Source organism: Ailuropoda melanoleuca, chromosome 4, assembly GCF_002007445.2.
Source record: "Ailuropoda melanoleuca isolate Jingjing chromosome 4, ASM200744v2, whole genome shotgun sequence".
Lineage (NCBI taxonomy): Eukaryota > Metazoa > Chordata > Mammalia > Carnivora > Ursidae > Ailuropoda > Ailuropoda melanoleuca.
In genome coordinates this window covers 91,663,551-91,687,344 of record NC_048221.1, presented here as the reverse complement: position 1 = coordinate 91,687,344, position 23,794 = coordinate 91,663,551, and the positions used below count along the sequence as shown (strand labels likewise).

Genomic DNA, 23,794 nt, shown 5'->3' with positions numbered 1-23,794 from the left:
ACAGAATTCATTAATGTGATAGTAACATGTTAATGTATATTTATCAAATAGGATAGACTATAAAGTCACAAATGTTCAAAATATCCGCCTCAGTGCCAGAACTGAGTGAAACATTCTAAGGTGTCCTCGGTTTGTTAGCATACTCTCTATGTATACGTATCAAAGAACCCAGGTGGAAGGCCGAATAACTGTCCTTTGGTAGAATTCCAAGCTCAGATTATCCCCCCCAGGAGTTGGTCTCTTGGAACCCATGAGGACAAGACAATTACGCAGCCCCTCTGCATCTTCAGTCATACCCAGGCAGGACATGGATGGGCTTTGGGGTTGGTGGCAGGGAGGCACAGACAGGCCATATGGAAGAAGTTTGCTGTGGTTACCTCCCCGAATCACTAGCGGAAAGTTGAACTGGTCTTCAAGAGGCAAAATGGTTGTGTGGCCAGACTTCCTCCACTGTCCTGACCAATGATGGGAACAACCGTGAGAAAAGCCTTGGCAGTGTGTGGGAGCCCCCTTCAGTCTTGGTTCCAAAATGAGAAGAGAGAGCAGACCTGGATCTTTCCCACATGCTTGGAGCCAAGTCCAACCCAGCCCAGCAGCATTTAGCAGAGCCACAGCCATAGACCCATGAGTGAAACAGAAATGTTTATGGTTTAAGCTTCCAAGTTTCAGAGTTATTGCACCATTATTGCAGCAAAGTCTGATTAATATAGGCCGTAGTGGTTTACAAAGACAAGAAGCGTGGAATATTGGCGTATCCAGAGATACTCCTAGAGATACCATCTCGCTCAGTGCTTGTATCAGTTTGCTAGGGCAGCTATAACAAAGTAACACGAACTGAGTGTTTTTAAAAAACAGAAACGTATTGTCTTGTAGTCTTAGAGGCTGAAATCCAAGATCAAGGTGTAGTTAGAGTTGGTTCCTGCTGAGAGCCATGAGAAAGAACTGGTTCCTTGTCTCTCCCCACCTCTGGTGGTTTGCTGGAAGTCTTTGACATTCTTTGGCTTGTAGAAGCATCACTCCAAACTCTGCCTTCATCATTACATGGTGGTCTCCTTGTATGCATGTCTGTGCCCAAATGTTTCAATATGAATGAAATCTTTTAATAAGGATCCCAGTCTTATTGGATAGGGGCCAGCATTACTTCATCTTAACTAATTATATTTGCAATGGCCCTATTTCCAAATAAGGGCACATTCTGAGGGACTAGGAATTAGGGACTAGGAATTAGGATTTCAACATATGAATGGGGGGCGGGGGCAGGGTTCAATCCTTAACAGTGTTTTTTATGCTTGTGTTCCTTGAATCAGGGAAAGAAAAGAGCCCAGACATCATAATGGCTTACCTTCCCCACCTCGTGCCACTGGCCCCTTTGTAATGATTCTCATTTTGAGAGGAATGAGTTGTTCACGGCATGGTGTGTGTTTGAGGCCTGTAAGTTTTGGAGCCAGGATGAGAATCTTGGTATGTTGATATTAGAACATTTCCCCTATTCCATTCTGTCCTGCTGGTGGTCAGTGATTCAGGGAGGTAACCAAAGCAAACAGAATAAAGGAAACAGCCAGGTAGTGGTAGAAAAAGAAAACAACCACCATACACATTCAAATCACCATAAACTTCACCCACTATTACTAAGGCAAAATTTCCAAGGCATGAAACCTCTGAAGGAAATGAACAGATAGTGGTAGAGGATAGCTTTAGCCACCAAAAAAAGGGGTATCAGTATCCTTGTATAGGAGATCTTTATAACGTGAAAGTAAATTTTTACACATTTGAAATGTCTCATTTTATGGAAATTACAAAAACGGACCCAAAAGGGGTGTAAAACACAGTAATTATAGATAAACGAGAAAGTAGTTAAAGGTCTCCTCTTTAAAGGGACCAAACCCAGATTTATGCAAAATCTATTGAATTGTTGAGGAACAGATGATGGAAATCTCCCCAAATATTTGCCGATCGCCTTTAGGAACAAAGATCAAAAACCTTTGATAAATATTAGCAGGAGAATCATAAGCAGGATTTATTCCAGGAATACAAGCATAGCTCAATATTAGAAATATATTATGTAATTCATTACATTAATAGGTGAATGCCAAAAAAATATACTTGGTAGATGCTAAAAAGTATGATAAATTCAAAACCATTATTTCTTTTTAAAATTCTTTATAAGCTATGAATAAAAGTAAACTTATTTAACTAGAAACCCATTTACAGAAGAAAGCAGACTCAGTGATCAATAAAATATCATGTCACATATTCTAAATGTTAACATCTCCAAGAATTACTTAATATTTTACTCCCCTGGACCAACTCTAGGATCTCTTTATAGGTGCTCAGTGTTTGACTCCCTTGGAAAAGATGTTCTGGTGCCTTCTCAAATACTTTCCTGGATAAATATCACGTGTGTTATCAGACCTTTCTGAATTGTGACCCAGTGCCACTCTCATCTTCCTTTTTGAGCATCATGGGTCTTACCTTTCCTGCTTTATGTCCTGAGACCCTTCTTCTCTGTGCAGACAACAAGGGGGTTCAATCTCATGACCCTGAGATCATGACCTGAGCTGAAATCAAGAGTTGGACACTTAACTGACTGAGCCACCCAGGCGCCCCTTGTTTATAAAATTCTAATGCCATGATTTTTTTTTTCTATAATGGCAGGAGGTCCCATACCTCATCGTGAAACATCAGAAGCACTCCCATTAAAATCAGGAACAAGATAAGGATTCTGGCTGTCATTTCTGCTACCAACACTGTCCTAGAAGTTCTAGCTAATTTAATACAATGAGAAAAAATAATGAGGTACAAATATTGGAGAAGAATGGGGGTGCCTGGGTGGCTCAGTTGGTCAGGTCATGATCTCAGGCTCCTGGGACTGAGCCCCAAATCAGGCTCCCTGCTCAGCGGGTAGTCTGCTTCTCCCTCTGCCCCTCCCCTCACTTGTGCTCTCTCTCTCAAATAAATAATATAATAAAATCTTTTTAAAAGATTTTTTAAAAAGAATAAACAAAGCTACCATAGTTTGCAGATGACATCATTGTTTGACTAGAAAATCTCTAGAATATGTGAAAGAAATATTAAAACGAAAAAGCCAGTCCATTAAATTGGGCTAATAAAAGATCAGCACAGGAAAATGGAGTTGTTTTTGTGTTTACAGCAATAGCAATAACCAATTAGAAAATGCAAAGAAAAAAATATTCCATCCACAAGGGCAACAATAATTATGAAGTACTTAGAAACAAAAGTGACAGGAAATATGCAAGGCCTATTAAGAAAACTATAATACTAAAGGACATAAAAGAAGAACAAAATAGATAGAGGGGCTGGTATGTTTCTGGATGAGACTGAATTTTTGTAAGCATGTTAGCAGTTCCCAAATTAAATTATAAATTTGGTGTACTTCAATTAAAAATCTGAAAAGAATTCCTTATTGAATTTGGAAATCTGATTCTAAAGTCTATCTCCAAAATAGCCATGACAATTCTGAAAAAGAACAAGGAAGGTTGTGGTAGGCAGCTTCTAAGATGACGCCCAATGACCCCAGCCATTCAGTATTCATGCCCTGTGCAATCCCCTCCCCTCGAGCATGGGCTGGCCCTACTGCCTCACTTGTAATAAACAGAATATGGCAAAAGTATGATATGTGTCACCTCTGAGGTTAGGTTAAAAAAAGACTATGGCTCCACAGTGGGCATGATTTCTTGATGTCTAGAGCCAAACAGCTGCCATATTGTGAGTTGCCCTATGGAGAGGCTTTTGTGACAAGGGACTGATGTCTGGCCAGTAGCCAGTGGGGACCGTACACCTGCCACCAGCCACATGAATGAACTTACAAGTGAGCCTTGAGACAACCCGAGCCCCATATGATACCTTGACTGAAGTCTTATGAGTGATCCTAACCCAGAGGCTCCCAGCTAAGCCACGCCCAGATTTCTGAACCCACAGAAATTTAGAGATATAAGTGTTTATTGTTTGGGGTAACATTTAGGCAGTAATCAATAATAACATACCCAGAAATATTTGATTTCTTTATTTAACCACCACCGCCTCAATCTCATTCAGCTTCTACTGAAACTTAGAGAACAGAGGAGTCATGGGCTCTGTGGATTCAAGGTCCCATGAGAATTAGGCTCCTCAGGACTCCTACTTACTCCCAGGGAGCCAAATGGAGGAGTTTTGTGTCGAAAAGCAGGTGCGTTCACCGTTCACCGAAGGAATGGCCTGAAGGCTGCCGCTCCGGCCCAGGGCAATCATTAACCTCCTGTGTTCACAGCTACTTGCGGGGTAGGGCCTGCGGCCTCACGGGCTCAGCAGCCTGATTTTGCAGCCAAATGAGGCTGGTGCACCTTCTCATAGTGTACTCCTATCATTCCAGCATGGGTGACGGAAGAATAAAATCAGCATTTCCGTTGACAAACTTAAAAAAAAAAGAACTCTAACTCCCATGGGATCTTGAAGACGCAGAGCCCAGGAATCACCTGCTGTCTCTGGGTTAGCTTCTTGGGCAGTGATGGAAGCTGGGTGAGTTTGGTTGGTCGGTTAAAGGAATCAAAGTAAACATTAATTACATGCATTATTGATTGCCACATAAAAAGTACCCACAATTAGCAGCTGAAAACAACAACATTGACCCTCCGAAGTGCTTCAGAACGTAAAACGCTCCCCACAGGCCCCGGCAGCTCCGCGCACACAGTGACCGCTATATTCATCCGTGAGCGGCGTTCCGGTCAGGGCGCCGGCGTCAGAGGGGCGGCGGGAGCCTTGGACAGAGCGTGAGACTCGGCATCCGACAGCCTGGGCTGCCATTTCTTATCTGCGCGGTCAACGTCCACCCTGCTCCCTGCTCCGCGCCTCTCCCCCTGCTTATTTGCCTCTCCCTCTCTCTCTCAAGTGAATAAATACAATCTTTCAAAAAAAAAAAAAAAAAAAAAAAAAAAAAAAAAAAAAAAAAAAGAAGAAGAAGAAGAAGGAGGAAGCTGCGGCAGGAACCAGTCTTATCACGCTGGTCACCTGGTCACCTGGGCAGGCTGCTCACAGCCTGTTTGTGGAAGACATCAGAAAAATATGAAGTTTTAAAAATTTACAATATGGGTTTAAAATTTATTTTGTAATAGTCTCCTTGCTAGCAATGAACTTACAGAAAGGAAAATACTTATTCTCATTTTTTTTTAGGGAAGTCGATGATAAATGTCCACTAGGGGGGCCGACCACACGAAAACAAGAAGATACATACCTGCTGAAAAGCATCAGCAAGAAAATTATTTGAAGAAGGCTGAGGAATTTGCTATGTCCAAATGCAGTGGGTGCATTTACTGCATTCTGTGAGGTAGGGCTTTTCATTTAGATGAAATGACCAGTCTTCTAAGTTAACTTAACTCTGCTTTAATTCAGTTTTTTTGGTCTGTGCAAACAAAGGAAGCAATAGCTATGAGAGTTTTGGCTCCATTTATAAAAGAAAAATTTTATATAAACATTTTATATAGATGTCTTCACATGATTCTAACTGAAAGTCAGTTGAGCTGATTCCAATAATGGTTTGATCAGGTTTTTTTAATACTTACAGATTCATAGTAAAGCTTTAGGAAGTTCATTCTGGCAAAGGCAAACATTTGACATTATAGTAAATGTTATTATAAATTCAAGTAATAAGTTCAACATTGATGACAGAATTATAGGGTGTGTGTGTGTGTGTGTGTGTGTGTGTGCATGTGTCTTGGTAATCAGAATTTCAATGAAGCACAGTATTGTGGTAAAAACGATGTTCTTATTAAATAAACTTATGGAGCAGAATTCTATCTCCAGAATGAGTTTTGTTGCACACATAATTCAATATTACACTCAAACTTCAATATTTTACAAAACTGCATAGAAGCTACAGTTGTCAACTTTTATAAATATTATAAATATACATAGAATAATAGAATTTTTAAAATTAAGTTACTGCTAAATGCAAAAATAAATGTCTTTAGCTTGGCAGAATGTTCTCTACTTTCTGTTATCAATCAGATTTTAGAAATGTTTGTGCCTTTGAAGAACAACTTTGTCAATTAAAGTTGTATAAAATCTTTTAAATAGGCCCTCTAAACTTTGCATTTTGAGTATAAACCATTTCAGATCTTCAAAGTATTCAGTGACTATCACACCAAAACAGCTTAAATTTTAAAGCTTTTAGAAAATTACAATAAAGCTTATAAGCAGAAATGTTGAAATTTATCCCTATAAAAGCTAGAGGATCTAAAAAATTTAAGTAAGAGTTTTAACTGATATTCTCTAATTGTGCCGTGGAATGTCGCTACTTGTAAGAAGAATTTTTTTTTTAAATTGTGATAAAATACATATAATATTTACTGTCTTAACCATGTTTAAGTGTACATTTCAGTAATGTTAAACACATTCACTTTGTTTTGCAAACAATCTTCAGAACTTTTTCATCTTGCAAAACTGAAACTCTATCCCCATAAAACAACAACTGCTTACTTTCCACCTCTTCCCAGCTTCTGGCAACCACCATTCTGCTCTCTGTCTCTCTGAATTTGACTTACCCTACTCCCTCGCCTAAGTGGAATCATAGAGTATTTGTCTTTTTGTAACTGCCTTATTTCACTCAGCATAATGTCTTCAAGTTTCATCCATATTGTAGCAGGTGTCAGAATTTCCTACTGCTTTAAAGTTGAATAGTATTCTGCTATCCATATATACAACATCCTGTTTATCCATTCATCCGTCAGTAGACATTTGGATTGCTTCTACCTTTTGGCTATTGTGCATAACGCTGGCCTCCAAACGTCTTTGAGACCTGGCTTTCAATCCTTTGGGTAAATCCCCAGAAGTGAAATTGATGGATCAGATGGTAATTCTATTTTTAATTTTTTGAGGAACCACCATGTTTTCAACAGCAATTGTACCATTTTACACTCACACCAAACAGTGCACAAGGGTTCCAACTTCTTGGTGTCCTCACCCACACTTATTTTCTGCGTTTTGTTTTTGTTGCTTGTTTTTTGAAAGTAGCCATCCTAATAGGTGAGAGGTGATATTTTCCTGTGGTTTCCATCCGCATTTTGCTAATGACCACTGATCGTGGAGCATCTTTTCATATGCTTGTTTGGCCATTTGTAAATCGTCTTTGGAGAAATGTCTATTCAAGTCCTTTCTACATATTTTAATCAGGTTATTTGTTTTTTGTTGTTGCAGAATTGTAGAGGTTCTTTATATAGTCTGAGTATTCACTTCTTATTAGATACATGATCAACAGATATTTTCTTCCATTTTATAGAGTGCCTTCTCACTTTACTGGTTATATCCTTTGATGCACAGAAGCTTTACCATTTTTTTTTTGCTTTACATTTTTATGTAGCCCAGTTTATCCGTTTTTTATTTTTGTTTCCCCGGGCAGCTCCCCACCTGCTCGGTTGCGCCCACTCCCTCGAAGCTGCCCTCCAGCAGCCCCCTGCATGGCACAAAGCTGCTGCACCACCCAGTCTCCCCCAGTAGAGGGGGGTGGAGAGCAATGAGGAAACCAGGAAAGGGCAGGTTAGGGCCAGAACATCAAGGCTACAACTTGAGAAAACTATTTGTTCATATGAGCCAACGTAAACAAAGACCTTAACAGAATATGAAAAATTTAGGTGGTTCAAATGAAATAGGTTTCGGAGGCTCTTGAGAGCAGCGGTCTTCTAGAGTCTTCATTCATTCCCTCAGAAACAAACATGCCCTCTTTGGGGTGACACATGGCGCAGAGAGACAAAGCTCAGCACTCATTACGCTGTGTCTGCAACTACCAGCCATCCTCCAGAAGTCCGCTGTGAAGTGGAATGTAGAAATAACACAGGTAATCAGATCCACAGATTGCTGGGATGATGCAAACACATTATTCTCTCCAAATTAAAGCACTTTATTCGCGTCCAGAGCCTGAAAATGCATTTTCTCAGTAAAGGTCAGGAAAAGCAAACACTGCTTGAATTTAATTAGCAAGCCAGCTGTCAGTCACTGGCAGTGACAGAGGCAGGAAGACATTTTGAGTCAGGAAATGAGCTAATATTAACATGAGAAGGTCCTTGCATCTTTAATCATGAACTCCTGTTGCAGAAATACTTGATTTGTCACTGAAGGAATGACACCAAGTTGGCATATATTTTATTTCCTGAGTTCTCATTCTTTTAAATAGCAAATCTAGCAAACGAGAATTTAGTTCACTGAAAGGAGGGATTCAATAGGGCTGGTCACTGTATTAATCTGTCATTGTCCATTTTAAATTAGTGCCCTGAAGCAAGATGGAAGCACAAGATAAAAATCAGACCTCTTGGCACTTCGTTTTGTTTATAAGTTTAGGTGTGAGAGGATTGGTTAAGGCATCAGGTGAACCAGTTCTATCCTCGAACCCACCAGTATTAACTAGGGACAGCTTCAAAAGGTGGAAGGGACTTGGTAGGTTGGAAGGGAATTCTTGAACTATTGACCTAGAGTGAATGAGAAGGCCTCAGTCACCTGCCAGCACTCTTAGAACCACCCACTACTACTAACTTTTACTCTGTAACTTGGGAGAATTCGCTTAAACTCTCTAATCTTCAATTTATCAATTGCAAAACAGGAGTAGGACACTCAAAAGAGGGGATTACTAGCGATGGTCTGAAGGTGGAAGCAGCTCTGGGTGATTTTTATGTTCTTTCTCCTTGTCTGTTTTCTCTGATTTTTTAGAGAAAAAAAAACTAAGGACTCGAATTCATTATAAAACATTAAGTAAATACAAATCTCTGAATACCTAGAGATACTACTGCTGCTACTACTAAATAAATATTTTTTAAAAAGTCAAAAGAAAGAAAAAGCTCATATTCACTAACTTCTTCCTCTGGAAATTTAGAGAAACATTTATCCTACCTTTGGAGAGGAACTATATTTCATCTCTAGTAGATGAAAAATCTCTTCTTTATAGTAGAATACCAGCTAATAAATGGGAAAGGAGGGGTGCCTGGGTGGCTCAGTCGTTAAGCGTCTGCCTTCGGCTTGGGGAGTGATCCCAGAGTCCTGGGATCGAGCCCCACATCAGGCTCCTCTGCTGGGAGCCTGCTTCTTCCTCTCCCACTCCCCCTGCTTGTGTTCCCTCTCTTGCTCTCTGTCAAATAAATAAAAATAAAATCTTAAAAAAAATAAATAAATGGGAAAGGAATGAAAGAATTAGGAAATCACCATTTTCTAATACCCCCAGTGTAATAATGGATTCAGGTAAGGAACCATCCATAGATCCTGAAAAGCATCCCACAGACATTTTGCAAGTGAGAAAACATAACCTTACCATGGAGACATTAGGTGTCACCCACCAATAGTGGGATGGCTTAACACGTGCTTCCTGAAGCAATGTTTTTGCCAAAACTGATTACTGGATCTAATCAGGCTTTGACTCTAACTCCCAGGATACAGGAAATACAGTGGATAGAGGAACATAGTAAATGACACCACAGTAAAATAATGAGATAAATACAAAATGTGGGAAATTCTACCTTGTCGCTTAAAAAAAGACAGTGTTCTAAAAAGATAGCTGGGGACCGCTCTAGGCCTAGCATAAAGAATCTTAACTACCACAAGCAATGCATGAATCTTGATTTGATCCTTGTTTCAAAAAAAAAAAAAGCTATAAAGATGTATTTAAGACTATTGGAGAAATGTGACTATGAACTAAATTTGAATATTAGATAATATTAGGAAATTATTGTTAATTTCCTCAGCTATGATAATAGTATTTTGATTCTGAGGGAGAATGTTCTCAATTGTAGAAGATACATACTGAAGTATTTATAGTGGAAGGGGCATAATGATTTTAGCTTATTTTCTAATCATTTTGTTTATAACACATACACACACACAGATAATGCAAATATGGTAAAAATGTTCATTAATGTTGAATTTGGGTTGTGAGTATCCAAATACTCATTCTACTACTATTTCAACTTTTCTGCATGTTTGAGATTTTTCTTTAAAAATCTTAGTTCAATTTAAAGAGAAGAAAACATGGGGATAATTTCTTAAATGACAAAAGAAAGTGATGAATAGCTCCATCCTAGTTAATCTGAAAACAAAAGAATCCTGTTAGAAAATATTGATTATTTCAAGTTGACCTCATCCTTTTAAATTTTTAATTTTGTTTGTGTTTTATAGTGTATATAATATATTAATATAGTGGTGCATATAAATACTTTATAGCAAGGATTTACATAAATACTTGATATGAAGAAATATGCATGCTCAAAATTTCCCGCTCATGCACTGTGCATCAGTAATATCTGGAGGCTACTTCCATGCCGATGGTTTCTCATTATTCCAGGTCAACTTTTAAACTGCCACCAAGGCAGGTAAAATAATCTGGTTGCAGGATTACAGAGCAGAGAGGATGTAAGCAGAGTAAGCAAGATTTGTAAGTAGGATTTGTTAGGGAGGCTTCGATCAGGATTGAGTGGTTTTTTGGGCTCCCACTTAAGCATCAGATGTTAGAACTGTAGCTGTGCCAAGATTGAGTAAAGTTGGAGCTTTCTAGCCTGCATTTCTCTGTCTTCAAAGACTTTCACTCTGTCTAGGGGAAATTGGGAGTCTATGAAATGTAATCAAGATGTCTCCTACAGTAGGGCTCCCTGGGCTCTGACTCTGGCTGCAGTGTTCCCTGGAATAGCACTGGGAGAAAGTAACAAGTCGCAGTGGCAAGCAGATACAACCTCACTCCTAACAGGAAGGAATGTTACATCCACTCCTACCCATACATCCTACAATAAGGAGGACAGTTTGGTGTTGGGAGGAGGCTGGAACTGTGGCAAGATTGGAGAATGCTGTACTGGAGGTCTCTGAGATCTATGTGAGATGGGTTTGGGTGTTATATTGCTGGTTACCATGTGGCTCTTTGGGTAAAATAATCTCCAGCAGACAGACTTTTTTTTTTTTCTCTCCTGTGAGTGCCAGATTGCAGGTGCTCGGACTGCTGAGAGTGGGGCTCTGCTCCTGGTCTAGTAAAGAAAATAGAAAATTGGAGGTGGGCATTGGAGGAGAGGGAGCAGGAGATGGCCTAGAGGTCAGAAGATGTCATTCCCCCCCCCCAAAATATCCTCAACAGATTTCCATAGCCAACAGCAGCCTTTCTCAAATGAAATTCTGATTTTACAGGATGTTTATTAGGTGAGGCTCAAAAAGGAGTATAGTGGTGATATAAGTTTGTGAAATGCTGGAATAAATGGGCTTCTCGCTCAGAGACACAGCATAGCCTTTCATAAGCAAAACTGTAAGGTGAAATCTTCAAATTTGTAGAGACAGTATTTACTGTCTCTGAAACTTATATAAACATGATTTTTTTTTTTTCTGGAGCATTCTGGAAATTCTAGACTATCCATTCACTCTTTCATTCAACCAATACATGTTGAGTAGCTGTAACCGTGGCAGACATTATTCTTGGCACTGAAGATGCAGAAATAAACAAGACAATGTTCTTTCCCAAATAGAGTTTATATTCAGGTGGGATGGCAGCAAGTAAACAAACAAAACTGGGACCATGAAGTAGTATAATAAGGGCTATGAACACAAAGCAGGGAAAAGAGACAGAGAGTGGTGGGTTGAGGGTTTGAGGTGGTGGCTATTTTAGATCAGTAGTCAGAGAAGGCTCCCTGCAGAGTGATATTTGAGTAGAGACCACTAGTGAATGGCAGTGGCCACGTGAAGATCTAGGGGAAGAGTATTCCCCCACCCCCCACCCCCCCAAAAAAGAGTATTCCCAACACAGGTAAGAAGTACAAAGGCCACAGGGCAGGAGGGAGCTTGGGGAGTTCCGGAAACATCAAGAAAACCAGCGTTGAAGGTAGAATGAGCAAGATGGGGAGGAGGGGCAGAAGACCAGGAGGGGTAAGAGACCTCTCCCTTTAGTAGAGGTAGGCAGGAGCCCATCAGGAAGGGCCAGGTCATGGGAACGTCCAGGGAAGAGTGAGCAGATGCAGACTGTGAGCTAGAGGGCAAGTTCCTGACATTCCTCTTCTCCCTCTAACTCCTTCAGTGAACCTTATCTTTTCATCCCTTAAATAGTGACACTCAAGATCTTGTCCCCAACTCTCTTTTCCCTGATATTACTCACTCCTTTGGTGATTGTGGTGGACGTGACTAGCATTCACTCTATCTGGTTCTCATCTTTTCTGGGCACCCCTTTCAGTGGGCAGGGCCATGTGCCTGCTTTTGCCCAACAGCCTGCGAGCAGCAGTGATGAGCTCACTTCCAGTCTACAGCATTGGATTCGCAGGGCCTAACCCCCCACTTTCTCTATTCTCCTGGCAGCCCTGGTTAAGAAGGTCCCAGGTTCCAGATAGTGCAACTACAAGACGATGGAGCCTCTGAAAATCTGGGATGTCAAGTTGTCACATGGAAGACAGTGCCCCAGAGTCACAGGAAATCTTGGCATAAGAAAACTTTCCTTTTGTTAAATCACTGAGATTTTAGGGTTATCCCACCATAACTAACCTAACTGAATGGTACACTGATATAATGGGGTGGTTCTCAAAATTTTGAGCCTTACGACTCCTTTTACTCATAAAGATTATTAAAGACCCCAAAGAGCTTTTGTTTATGAGGGTCATAGCTATAGTGACATACCATTTTGGAAATTATAATTGAGAAATTTAAAATATTTATTTACTAACTCATTTAAAAATAACAAAGCAGGGCACTGGGGTGGCACAGTCACGTTAGTGTCCAACTCTTGGTTTTGGCTCAGGTCATGATCTCAGGATTGTGAGATTGAGCCCCGTGTCGGGTTCTGCACTCAGCAAGGAGTCTGCTTGCGATTCTCTCTCCCTCCCTCTCTGCCCCTCCCGCTCATGCTCGCTCTCAAATAAATAATAAATCTTTTAAAAAAATAAAATAAACAAAAAATGTATTTTATGAAAAACAATTCTTTTTTTAAAATTTATTGAGCTGAGTGGCATTGTTTTACATTCTTATAAATCTTTCTAATGCCTAGCTTAATAGAAGATAGCCGGGTTCATGGATCTACTCTCATGTTGTTTTGCTTAAAGTATATGGAGAACTATGGACTCTGAGAAACAAACTGAGGCCTTCAGAGGGGAGGGGGGTGGGGGAATGGGATGGACTGGTGATGGGTAGTAAGGAGGGCACGTATTGCATGGTGCACTGGGTGTTATACGCAACTAATGAAGCATAGAGCTTTACATCGGAAACCAGGGATGTACTGTATGGTGACTAATATAATAAAAAAAATTAAAATTTTAAAAAATAAATAAAGTATATGGAGAAAAGTAGGCCTTACAGAGCTATGTACTTGGGAAAGGAAGGAGTATTTTAATAGGCTTTTCAGATAATTATGGATATTATTTTTGATACGTCATCAAAATTAGAAAAATGGTAGCTTCTGAAAGGTTACAATATGTAGTCTGAAACTAAATTAATGGACCATACAGACAGACTCTGTTATATTAAATTCCATTGGTCTATCTTACGCTTTGAATAGATTTTACCCATGCCTGATTTTGTAACATATACTAGTCATTTGGAAAATATTGGCTTGCTCACTTCTGCAGCTCTTCCAAATGTCAACACACTTCATTATTTATATTACCATGATAACAGTTTTGAAAGCTTTGGGAAGCTATCAGGCTCACAGTGACAAATACAGATTTTTCCAAAATTCTATTTTTTGCTTGAAAGCTCAAGTTTTACAATCACAACAAATACTGTTGGTTGTTTTCCTTGAAAAACAGGCTCGCTTCATACATTTTTGAGGAAACATCTGCCAAATACTCAAATTTGAATAACCATAGCATATCTACTATGCTAATCATTCTTTCAGGTAAAAATTGTATTCTATGAAAAAATCTACTAGTTCAGCTTCCAACTCCATCATACAAAGGCTTCTCCTCAAGATTGAGACTATATTTCAATATGCAGCAAGACGGGATATTTAGATTATAATCCAGCATTCCCTTCTCTGACTAGTCCTCCTCTACCCATTGTTATTTGACAGACTGCCTCATTGCCTTTGTAAACTCTGTGACTGTAGACCCCATGTCTTTTTCTCCCTTGTAATCCCCACAGCATGCAGTAGTTGTTGTTACTGAGTGAATAGATAGCCAACTTTCCGAATAGATAGCCAACTTCCCGAATATGTTGTAAGCACATCAAAACAGGGATTCCATGCCGTTCTGTGCTAGACAGGGTCTTGGGCACAAGAGAGCACAACAGAGTAAGCATGGTTTGCAGACTGGCAGGAGGAAAATACAGACACACACACACACACACACACACACACACACACACACCCCATTATAGAGAGAGAACTTAATAGGAACAAGGTGGTCTCACAGAGCAGGGTTGGATGCAGCACGTCAGTGTGAGGTTTCTCCCACCACAAGCCGTGCTGGTGACACTGAACTCTGCACACATTAATTGGAAGACAGTCACTGTCTATTTATTCTCAGCTTTATGTCACCAACCTTGGAAAATTATGCTCACAATCTATTTGCTTTCATGACATGAAATTAATGTTTACAACCACTAGGATCTTCCAGTTCTAGAAACCAATAGTACTGACAAGGCCATCGTCAACCTGGGACAAAAACAGAATCAGTGTCTGGGTGACACTGAAAAATCTTCACGTCTCAGCTTCCCAAGGTCCCAGAACCGTCCCCCCCAAGAAGTCAACAAAAAACATTTGCTTTCAGAATTCAGCACATTGGTGAGAAATGTCTATGTGACAATTTTTAGCTGAAACACAGTTTAAATTCTGTGAACATCCATGATAGGGAGACCTGGCGCCCATACACTGTTTAGGATGGCTATTATTTAAAGAATCAAGTTTTTGTTAACATTGCTCTTAAACCCACTGACAAGCTAATGTCGTCAGTTTGCCCTCTCTTTTGTAAGTCTCAGATTTAAATATAGTCTAATTCCAAGTGGCAAATGCTCGCTACACTCTAGTCAATTAAGATATATATTTACATATTATACTGAAGAGTGTCTTCAGGATGATTACGGAAGCCATGTCACACTATCCTTAAAAAACAGCTATCATGAGGGGCACCTGGGTGGCTTAGTCAGTTGAGCATCTGACTCCTGATTTCGGCTCAGGTCATGATCTCAGGGTTTCAAGATCGAGCCTGAAGTTGGGCTCCACACTGGGTGTGGAGCCTGCTTAAGATTCTCCCTCTCCTCTTCCTCTGCCCCTCTTCCCCTCTAAAAATAAAGCAACCATGAGCTATCACATTATTGTCAAGAACAGATTCTGATTAAATGTTTTTTTCTTTCTGAAAGACTAGTGTCAGCACCTTTTGCACTCATTTTTATACCAGCTTTATTAAAATACATAATCCTCAGACCATAAAATCTGCCCTTCGAAAGTGTACAAGTCAGTGGGTTTTAGTAGATTTACAGAGTTGTGCAACCATCACCACTAATTCTAGAACATTTTTAACACCTATTAGCAGTCACCCCCTGTCCCTGCCTCTTCCAGCCCCTGGCAACCACTAATCTACTTCCTATGGATTTGCCTATTTTGGATATTTCATATAAAGTAGTTCATACAATATGTGGCCTTTTGTGGCTTGGCTTCTTTCACTTAGGTTAATCCATGTTATAGCACGTATCAATCCTTCAGTTCTTTTTCATTGCCAAAAATATCCCGCTGTAGAGATATGCCACATTTTGTTTATCCATTCATCAACTGATAGGCATTTAGGTGTTTCTAATTTTTGTTATACCAATTTTGTTTATATTTATTTATTTATCTTTTAAGTAGGCTCCATGCCCAGCGTGGAGCCCAATACAGGGCTCAAACCACAACCCTGAGATCAAGACCTGAGCTGAGATCAAGAGTCAGACACTTAACAGACTGAGCCACCCAGGTGCCTCTGCTTTTTGACTATTATAAATAATGCCTTTATGGACACTTTGTACAAGTTTTTGTGTGAACACATTTTCAATTATTGGGGAAAAATCTATGAGTGGATTAAAAAACCCTTTAAGGACTGAGTCGGTGCAGAGATGAAAATAAGTTCAAAGATTTTTTTCATAGGTCTGTCAAGCCCCCAAGACTAAAGGGACTTAGAAGGGACAAATCAGTTCCTAAATGATAGAAGCAAAGTCAGAATAATAGGTAATAATAGTGTAAAGAAATATTTATCTTGGGGCGCCTGGGTGGCACAGCGGTTAAGCGTCTGCCTTCGGCTCAGGGCATGATCCCGGCATTATGGGATCGAGCCCCAACATCAGGCTCCTCTGCTATGAGCCTGCTTCTTCCTCTCCCACTCCCCCTGCTTGTGTTCCCCCTCTCGCTGGCTGTCTCTCTCTCTGTTGAATAAATAAATAAAATCTTTAAAAAAAAAAAAAAAGAAATATTTATCTTGTCCTGGCCAGTTTAAGTTAATTTTAATATTACATAATTAACTTTGAAAGACATTCAAAAGCACTAAGAAAACAATTATAAATCTGTCTTGCCCTTTTAAGATTTAAATTCCTACATTCTCTTAGAATAGAAAATATCAGTGTTAGATAAATATTAGGATACTTTCGGTTTAGCAATTTATGATTTCAATACTATGCCTACTGTGGTGTTCCCACACCCAACTGCTATTAAAAATTCTAAACTGTATTTCAAAAATTCTAAGTCACCTAAAATGAAGAGTATTACAGGACCTGAAGTAGTTTGAGAACAGAGATATACTTTATAAAACTGGAGAATAAAGAGTTTCTTCTTGAAATAAAAGCCCAGAATCTTGAATACTAGCAGATAACTTGCTGCCTTCATCTGAGGACAAAAGAACTAATGTAATCTGAGAAAATGTCGGTTAAAAATCATTTCTATATCTTTTAATGTAAAGACAGAACACTGAGAGTTAAAATAACCATGTAGGACTTTAGTTTGAAAAAGAAACTGTCAAATCCCTTGGATTTTTCTACTTTAAAATTCAGACAGAATAAATTACAGCTGTGGGGCACAAAATAACATTCCCTGCAGGGTGAACATTTCTATAGTTCAGTTGAATATATTTTCAGCATCCACTTTATACTAATTTCCCTAAGTTTCAAAGAACAAAAGTAGTAAATGAAATCGTAAAGCTCATATCCAGGGTACTAGAAAAATAATAGCCATTATATGATGGCTGTCACTTTCTGAAGCCTGGCTCTGCTTGAAGAATTACTTCAATAGCAATAAAAGAGGCATGCTCTCCCACCTATGATGTAATTTGCCTGGTTCTGCTTGCCTACTATTCTATAAAGATAGAAACTTTGGAAAAAAGAAACAAGGCCAAAGTGTTGTGCAACCTATGGCTTTTACTTTTTATTACCAACACACAAAGTGCCTGAAAAATATCAATTATTTCTCTTTAACTCTCTGTCTGCTTCCTATTTCCAGATGCTTTAAATAGGATAGAAAAAGCAAGGCAACAAAACAAATTCCATCCACTGCATCGAAGGTTGACATATCAATGTTTCATTTGCAAAGAGTCAATAGCAAAGTCATAACCATAAAAAGAAGGAAAACAATTATCACTTAAGTGCCTCCTTAGTACCTGAATTTTGTCCATAAAGAATAAATGTGAGCCATATAGTACCACAGAAAAAAGTTACTTCTTCCTTTTCATAAACTTTTTTGCTTCTTTCAAAAGCTCTTCCACATCTTCCTTCTCTTGGTCTTCCTGTCCTGGTTCCCAGTCAGAATCTTCATCTGTCGGCTCATACTCTTCTTCCTCATCATCTAGAAAGCTGTCATTGAGGTCGTACTCATTGGGCTGCCCAACATTATCACTGTCTTCATCTGATATGCTTCTCACTGAAAAAAAAAATTTGGCACACGACGTATCAACTGCCACTCAAACCCGGGAGTAGAGATAGCTATCTGGAAAATGTCTTTCTCTGACAAGAATTAATTTTACTTAAGACATCACTAACCACCACAAATTCTAGAAAGGGGGCTAAAATTACTTTTTGTTAGAATTCTAACTTTTCCTTTTTGTAAAAAAAAAATATTTTATTTATCTGAGAGGGGGAGAGAGAGACCACACAAGTTGGGGTAGAGGCAGATGGAGAGAGAGAAGCAGGCTCCCTGCTCAGCAGGGAGCCCAACATAGGGCTCGATCCCAGAACCCTAGGATCATGACGTGAGCCAAAGGCAGACACTTAACCAACTGAGCCACCCAGGTGCCCCCCAGAATTCTAACTTTTCCTACTGAGGTTCCTGAAACTAAAATGTCCTATGAGAATCATAATAATGGTTCCTTAAGAATATTATAATCATATTCGTGCTACCCTACCCTCGGGGTGGTAGAATATATTTTTGTCCAGTTATTTACTGCCCCTCCCTGTGATATGATTACATTTAACCAGCCCCACTGACATCACACTTGGTCAAAGAAAAGTGGGTGGACATAGTGAAAATAGGAGAAGCTTTAAGCGCTTTTCTGTGGTTCTGCTGCTCTCATTTTCTCTCTGCCACGCTCTCCCTCACAACCCGCTCGGGGCTGATCCTTCAGCCCAGATTCCAGGATGAGAACACACATTGGACAAGGCCACAGCTAACAAGCTGCTTAACATCAAGGAGAAATACACCTATTTATTGTTGCGAGGCACTGAAATTTGAGGACAGTCTGTTATCACGGTAAGGCCAGTACAATTGGATTAACATGCTATGTTTGTGATCAAATGAGAAAATATGAGTCTATACACTTTGGAAAGTTTAGTTTTATAGATCTTACAGTTCCACGTTTCAGGGACTGTGATTACTGAAAATATCATCAGCACTACTATGGTAACAGCCATTAGAATTTATAGATTTCTAAATAATATTATAAAACTAGAATTATAACACTAGAATTCTTTGGTCGCCAAATCCACGTCTTCCCTCATCCCACACTGTTTTATCCTCTTTCCATTGCAAGCAACAGGCATGTTATAAAATAAGCAGCGAGAGACTCCAGGATGATGCAGAACATTTAAGAAACAAGCAGGAAGATTCTATCTGGAAATCCCTGAATGGCAGGGGACAGTCCCTGTGATGAACACCACATGTACGGGTTAAAAAATTATTGTTTGTACTTCTGTATATGCTTTACTTAACTTCTTCCTAAAATGTTCATCTGCAATAGACAGATGTAACTTAAACTCAAGAAATTTGAGGAGGAAGAAATGAGGACCAAAAAAAAAAAAAAAAAAGATACTTTATCTGTACTCTTAACTCTCACAGACCAGACATTTACATTTTTCTTAATATCGCCATTCATTTCCAGAGAAGATTTGAGACAGCTTATAATAATGAGGTCATAAAAAATACAAGTAAAAGTAGAAACTAAGAACATAAAAACCAGAATGTTTCATTTGGAACATAATTATTATAAATTGAGCATCAGGTTTCTCCCTGAGTTTCTCCAAAGCCAAGGCTAAAAAGGCTACATAATGATTTGCACAGTTCCCATTCGCCTAAGAAGCACACCAGTGCCTTAAGGGAAATCTATGATTGTATTTATCTGTAAACATTTCTTATCTCGTGTAAGCATCCTGAGGGCATGTTTTATGTCTAGCTAATCTCAACTTCCCATAAAACTTGTATGATGGGAAACATTTAAAACACATTTCGAGGGTAGTTTGCAGATGGCAAAGAAGGGAGGAGGAAAGACCATCGACACCTCCGTTCTTGGCCATTCTGCTTTGGAAGTATCTCATATATAAAACTAGTGACATCTCAGCAATGTGTTTCCTTTCAGAGTCCGAAACTGCCCTAGCAGATTTATAAGAAAAACATATATAAAGCTAAAACAACTTCAGGTTCTCCTCCTGCTTTATTTGGCTGTTCCTTCTCGGGCTCCTTTGCCGACTCTTCTCATCTTCCCAACCTCTGAATTTTGGAGTGTTGAAGTTTCTGGCTGTGACTTCTTCTCTAACACACTCCAGTCTTACATCCTAAGCCTTGACCACCACCTGAATTCCAGACTCCTTTATCTCACTGCCTATGGAGTCTCTCTACTTGGCATAACAAACAGGCATCTTGAAACATCATATTCCCAGAACACAACTCTTGACGTGCTTCACCAAAATCTCGTCATTCTCTTACCAGTCTTGAGTATATCACTTCTCCAACCTTCCAAGAAACCTTGGAGTCATCCTTGAATACCCTCCACTGAAAACCCAATACCCAATATGTCAAGAGATCCTACTGCCTCTGCCATCAAAAACTATCTGCCACTTCTCACTGTATCTACTCCATTCTCTGGTCCTCATATCATCATCTTTTTTCTTTTTTTCAAATTTTTAAAAAAGATTTTATTTATTTATTTAACAGAGCGAGCGAGAGCACACAAGCAGTGGGAGCAGCAGAGGGAGAGAGAAAAGCAGGCTCCCCACTGAGGCGGGAGCCCAATGTGGGGCTTGATCCCAGAACCCTGGGATCATGACCCGAGTCAAAGGCAGACACTTAACCAACCAAAACATTCAGGCACCCCCCCATCATCTTCTTTTTTCAGTCAATTCCAATGTTCACCTAACTGGTTTCTTGCTTCTACTCTTGTCTATTCTCCATAGAGAAGCCAGAAAACCTTCTAATAGCTTTCTATCTCACTCTGAATTAAATCTGAAGTCCTGACTTGTAGGTCGTGGCCACTAAGACCCTACACAACTGGTCCACTGCTAGCTTTTCTGATCTCATCTGCCGCTCCTTTCTTATTCTCTGTTTCATGTCTACCCTTTTTCTACTGCTCCTTGAATAGGACAAGCAGGATGATCTCCAGGGCTTTTGGAGTCACCATTCCCCTTGCCTGGCATATTCTTCCCTCAGATAATCACCTGTCTTGCTCTCTCCTTCAAGCCTCTGCTCTAATGTCAAATTATCAGAGTCCTTTCACCATCCTATCTGAAATGGCACCTGTCCCCCACCACACACACCCATGCCATTCTGTCCTCTTACACAACTTTTTCTTCTTAGCAGTTATCACTATATGACGTCATATAGTTGTTTACATGCATACTGCCCACCTTTGTAAAATTCTACGAGGATGACGCTTTGCCTCTACTGTATCCTCAGCTCCTACAACAACGCCTAACACATAGAAGACACTATATATATATATATATTTGTTAAATATATGACTGGATGAACAAATGAACAATTTACAAATCAGCTGCTGAAGACCTTTAGTTTTACAGAAACCCTTCTTATAACCCACACTTTTAATCACTAGCCTGTNTTACATCGGAATCTGGGGATGTACTGTATGGTGATTAACATAATATAATAAAATAAAAAAAATTAAAAAAAAGCTTCAATGAACCCTGGAAATCTTCAGCAACTTACANTCAATATAATGAATTACACTAAAGACTTTTATCTAAATCCTGCTAATTGAAGGGGCTTTAAAGCTTCAATGAACCCTGGAAATCTTCAGCAACTTACAAGGCAGGCTTATTTCTTGAGCAATAAGATCATGCTATTTGTATCATCAAAAAATTGTTTATATCTATCAAATCCTCATTTATATAAACATCACATTCATATGATTCTTTTAAATAGGAGGTTCAGAACCTAAAAGAAACCATCCATAACAGAACTCCATGTAGTTGGTAGTCAAATTTCATCCATTTTACTTCACATGAACAGGTATTTTGTGCTTTAAGTAAAAGCACCTGATGGGCCAACTCATGACAAAGGCAAAGTCAGCTCTCTGTCTTGTGTTAACAGCGCCATGTGGACACTTCTTAACAGGGTATTAAATGCTGACATGTAATTATCTTTCTGGAATCAATCACAATGGATCCTCTTCAGCAAATTCAATTAGTGACTTAAAATATTCCACAATGTAAATGCCATTTAGATGGGAGTTTACTTTTTTTTTTAATTGCTGAAGGTGTTTTTAGAAAAATAACTGTTTCTGCCTTTCAGCATCACAGGGTTATTCAGATAGTGAAAATTGACTTACTTGGAAAATGCTTTGAATATGCATACTTGATCTGAATCATTACATGATTTCCTGATCATGGGAATAAACTCAGGAAGCAAGTCTGAACTAAATATGGCTAGCACCTAACCCAGGAATAAAATGCCTGTCTTTGGCATACAATTAAGTTTTTATGCAAAAGGGATGTGAAGAAATTGAAAGCAAGGGGAAAAAAAAAAAAAAACCCATGCGTGTATTCTCTAACTGGGCAAGCTGAAACATATAGTATGAATATCTGGATTTAAAGTGACAAAACTAGTAAAATTCACACAAACCTTGCTAGTAGCACTGTTTGTTATATAAAAATTTCAAAGAAAGCTCATACAAGGAAGCTTGCTGGTTAGAGAACCAGGCAACATTCATGAGGAATTCCATCACAGATGATCACAAGCCAAGACTCTAGTATTATACAGATAATGTCGTGGTTGGCGAAAAGCTTATTAAAGTGCAAAAATAATAACAGGAGAAACAGCAGGAGCCGTTTAATTTTTTTTTTACTCAATAACAAAACATAATTTTTATAGTGTTATTTTTTTGTAATTTCCACAGAATTAAATAGCATAATTGCAATTTTGAAAAAATAAGTGCCTACACATAACATTTTCTTATATAATAACTAACTGTTTTGAAATATAATTTTTTTTTAGAGGGGGAGAGAGAGAGAGAGTGTGTGTGTGTGTGCAGGGGTTGGGTGAAGGGGGAGAGAGAAATCTTAAGCAGGCTCAATGCCCAGCACCGAGCTGAGGAGGAGCCTGACACGGGGCTGGATCTCACAGCCCTGAAATCATGACCTGAACCTAAATCAAGAGTCTGATGCTTAACCAATTAAGCCACCCAGACACCCCTGAAATGTAATTCTTGAGTGTGTCTAAGAAATCAGAAGTGTGCTTGTTTCTTCTAAATTAAGGTGAGCTCAGATGAAGTAAGTTTTTTTCCTCTATCTTCACCTAGAAGTTTCTTGCTGCTAGTGATTGCTGTTTTTATGTGGTTGTCCATCCCCCTCATCCAACAAAAAGTCTCTGAAAAGCAGCTGTGGTTTAAGAGAGAGGATAGACTGGGGAGTAGAAGCCCAAAGATCTAGGTCATAAACAAGCCCATAAACAATGAACAAGTCACTTAACTTAATGGCTTAATGGAATTTATGTTTTTATCTATGAGTCAAAAAATGTTGATTAAATTACTTCAAAAATCTTTCTGACTCCAAAGTTCTAATTTTAAGGCCAAAGTAGGAATCTTCATTTTCTCTACCAAACAGTGAAGTCATATGAAATGAAGGGATGGACTGACAGTTTGACTGCACAAAACAGCACAGGAGAAATAGGTGGCCACTTATTTTTAAAAACTGATGGTTAACACTGGACTTCCATCATGGAAAAGAACCACCTTTAGAAAAGTAACAAACCCTTTTAACGTGTTTAAAGCAACAGCCTTTTTTGTATCCCCAAATCTCTCCGCTTTCCCCACACTAAGCAGCAGTTTATAGAATCTCATTTAAGTTCCATTAATTCCATAATAGCTTTCTAGAACTTTTAGGTTCTACTTCTGGAAGAAAAGTATATATAAGCAAATGTATGCATATAATTGCAGAACTAGAGAAATATTAAAATAGCTATCGGTAGATCATTCTAAATTTTCAGCCATGGATGGTACCAATAGCCTAGAATAATGCATATCACATAATAATAAAAGCCAGACTGACTCCAATAATCAGATAATAAAATGCTGATGATAATTTTTTTTTAATATTGTCAACAGGTAAGGTAGCTAAGAAAGTATAAAATAAAATTTTCCTGGCATTGATTACTCCTGCATTCAGTATTTCGTGACAAAACCACAGCACTCTAAAA

General features: G+C 39.0%; 1 protein-coding gene across 2 annotated transcripts in view; it reads right to left on the bottom strand.

Annotated features, from left to right (window-relative positions):
• Positions 1–17,278: 17,278 nt before the first annotated feature.
• The window catches only part of APLF (aprataxin and PNKP like factor), a 243,091-nt gene continuing 236,575 nt past the window's right edge, over positions 17,279–23,794 (bottom strand). The window contains exon 10 of one of the 2 annotated variants that reach the window (XM_034659238.1): positions 17,279–17,797. In XM_034659238.1, the coding sequence (XP_034515129.1) occupies positions 17,592–17,797 (206 nt within the window). In that variant the 3' untranslated portion in view covers positions 17,279–17,591. The remainder of the gene's footprint in view (positions 17,798–23,794) is intronic. The other variant, XM_034659239.1, reaches the window with a different exon arrangement.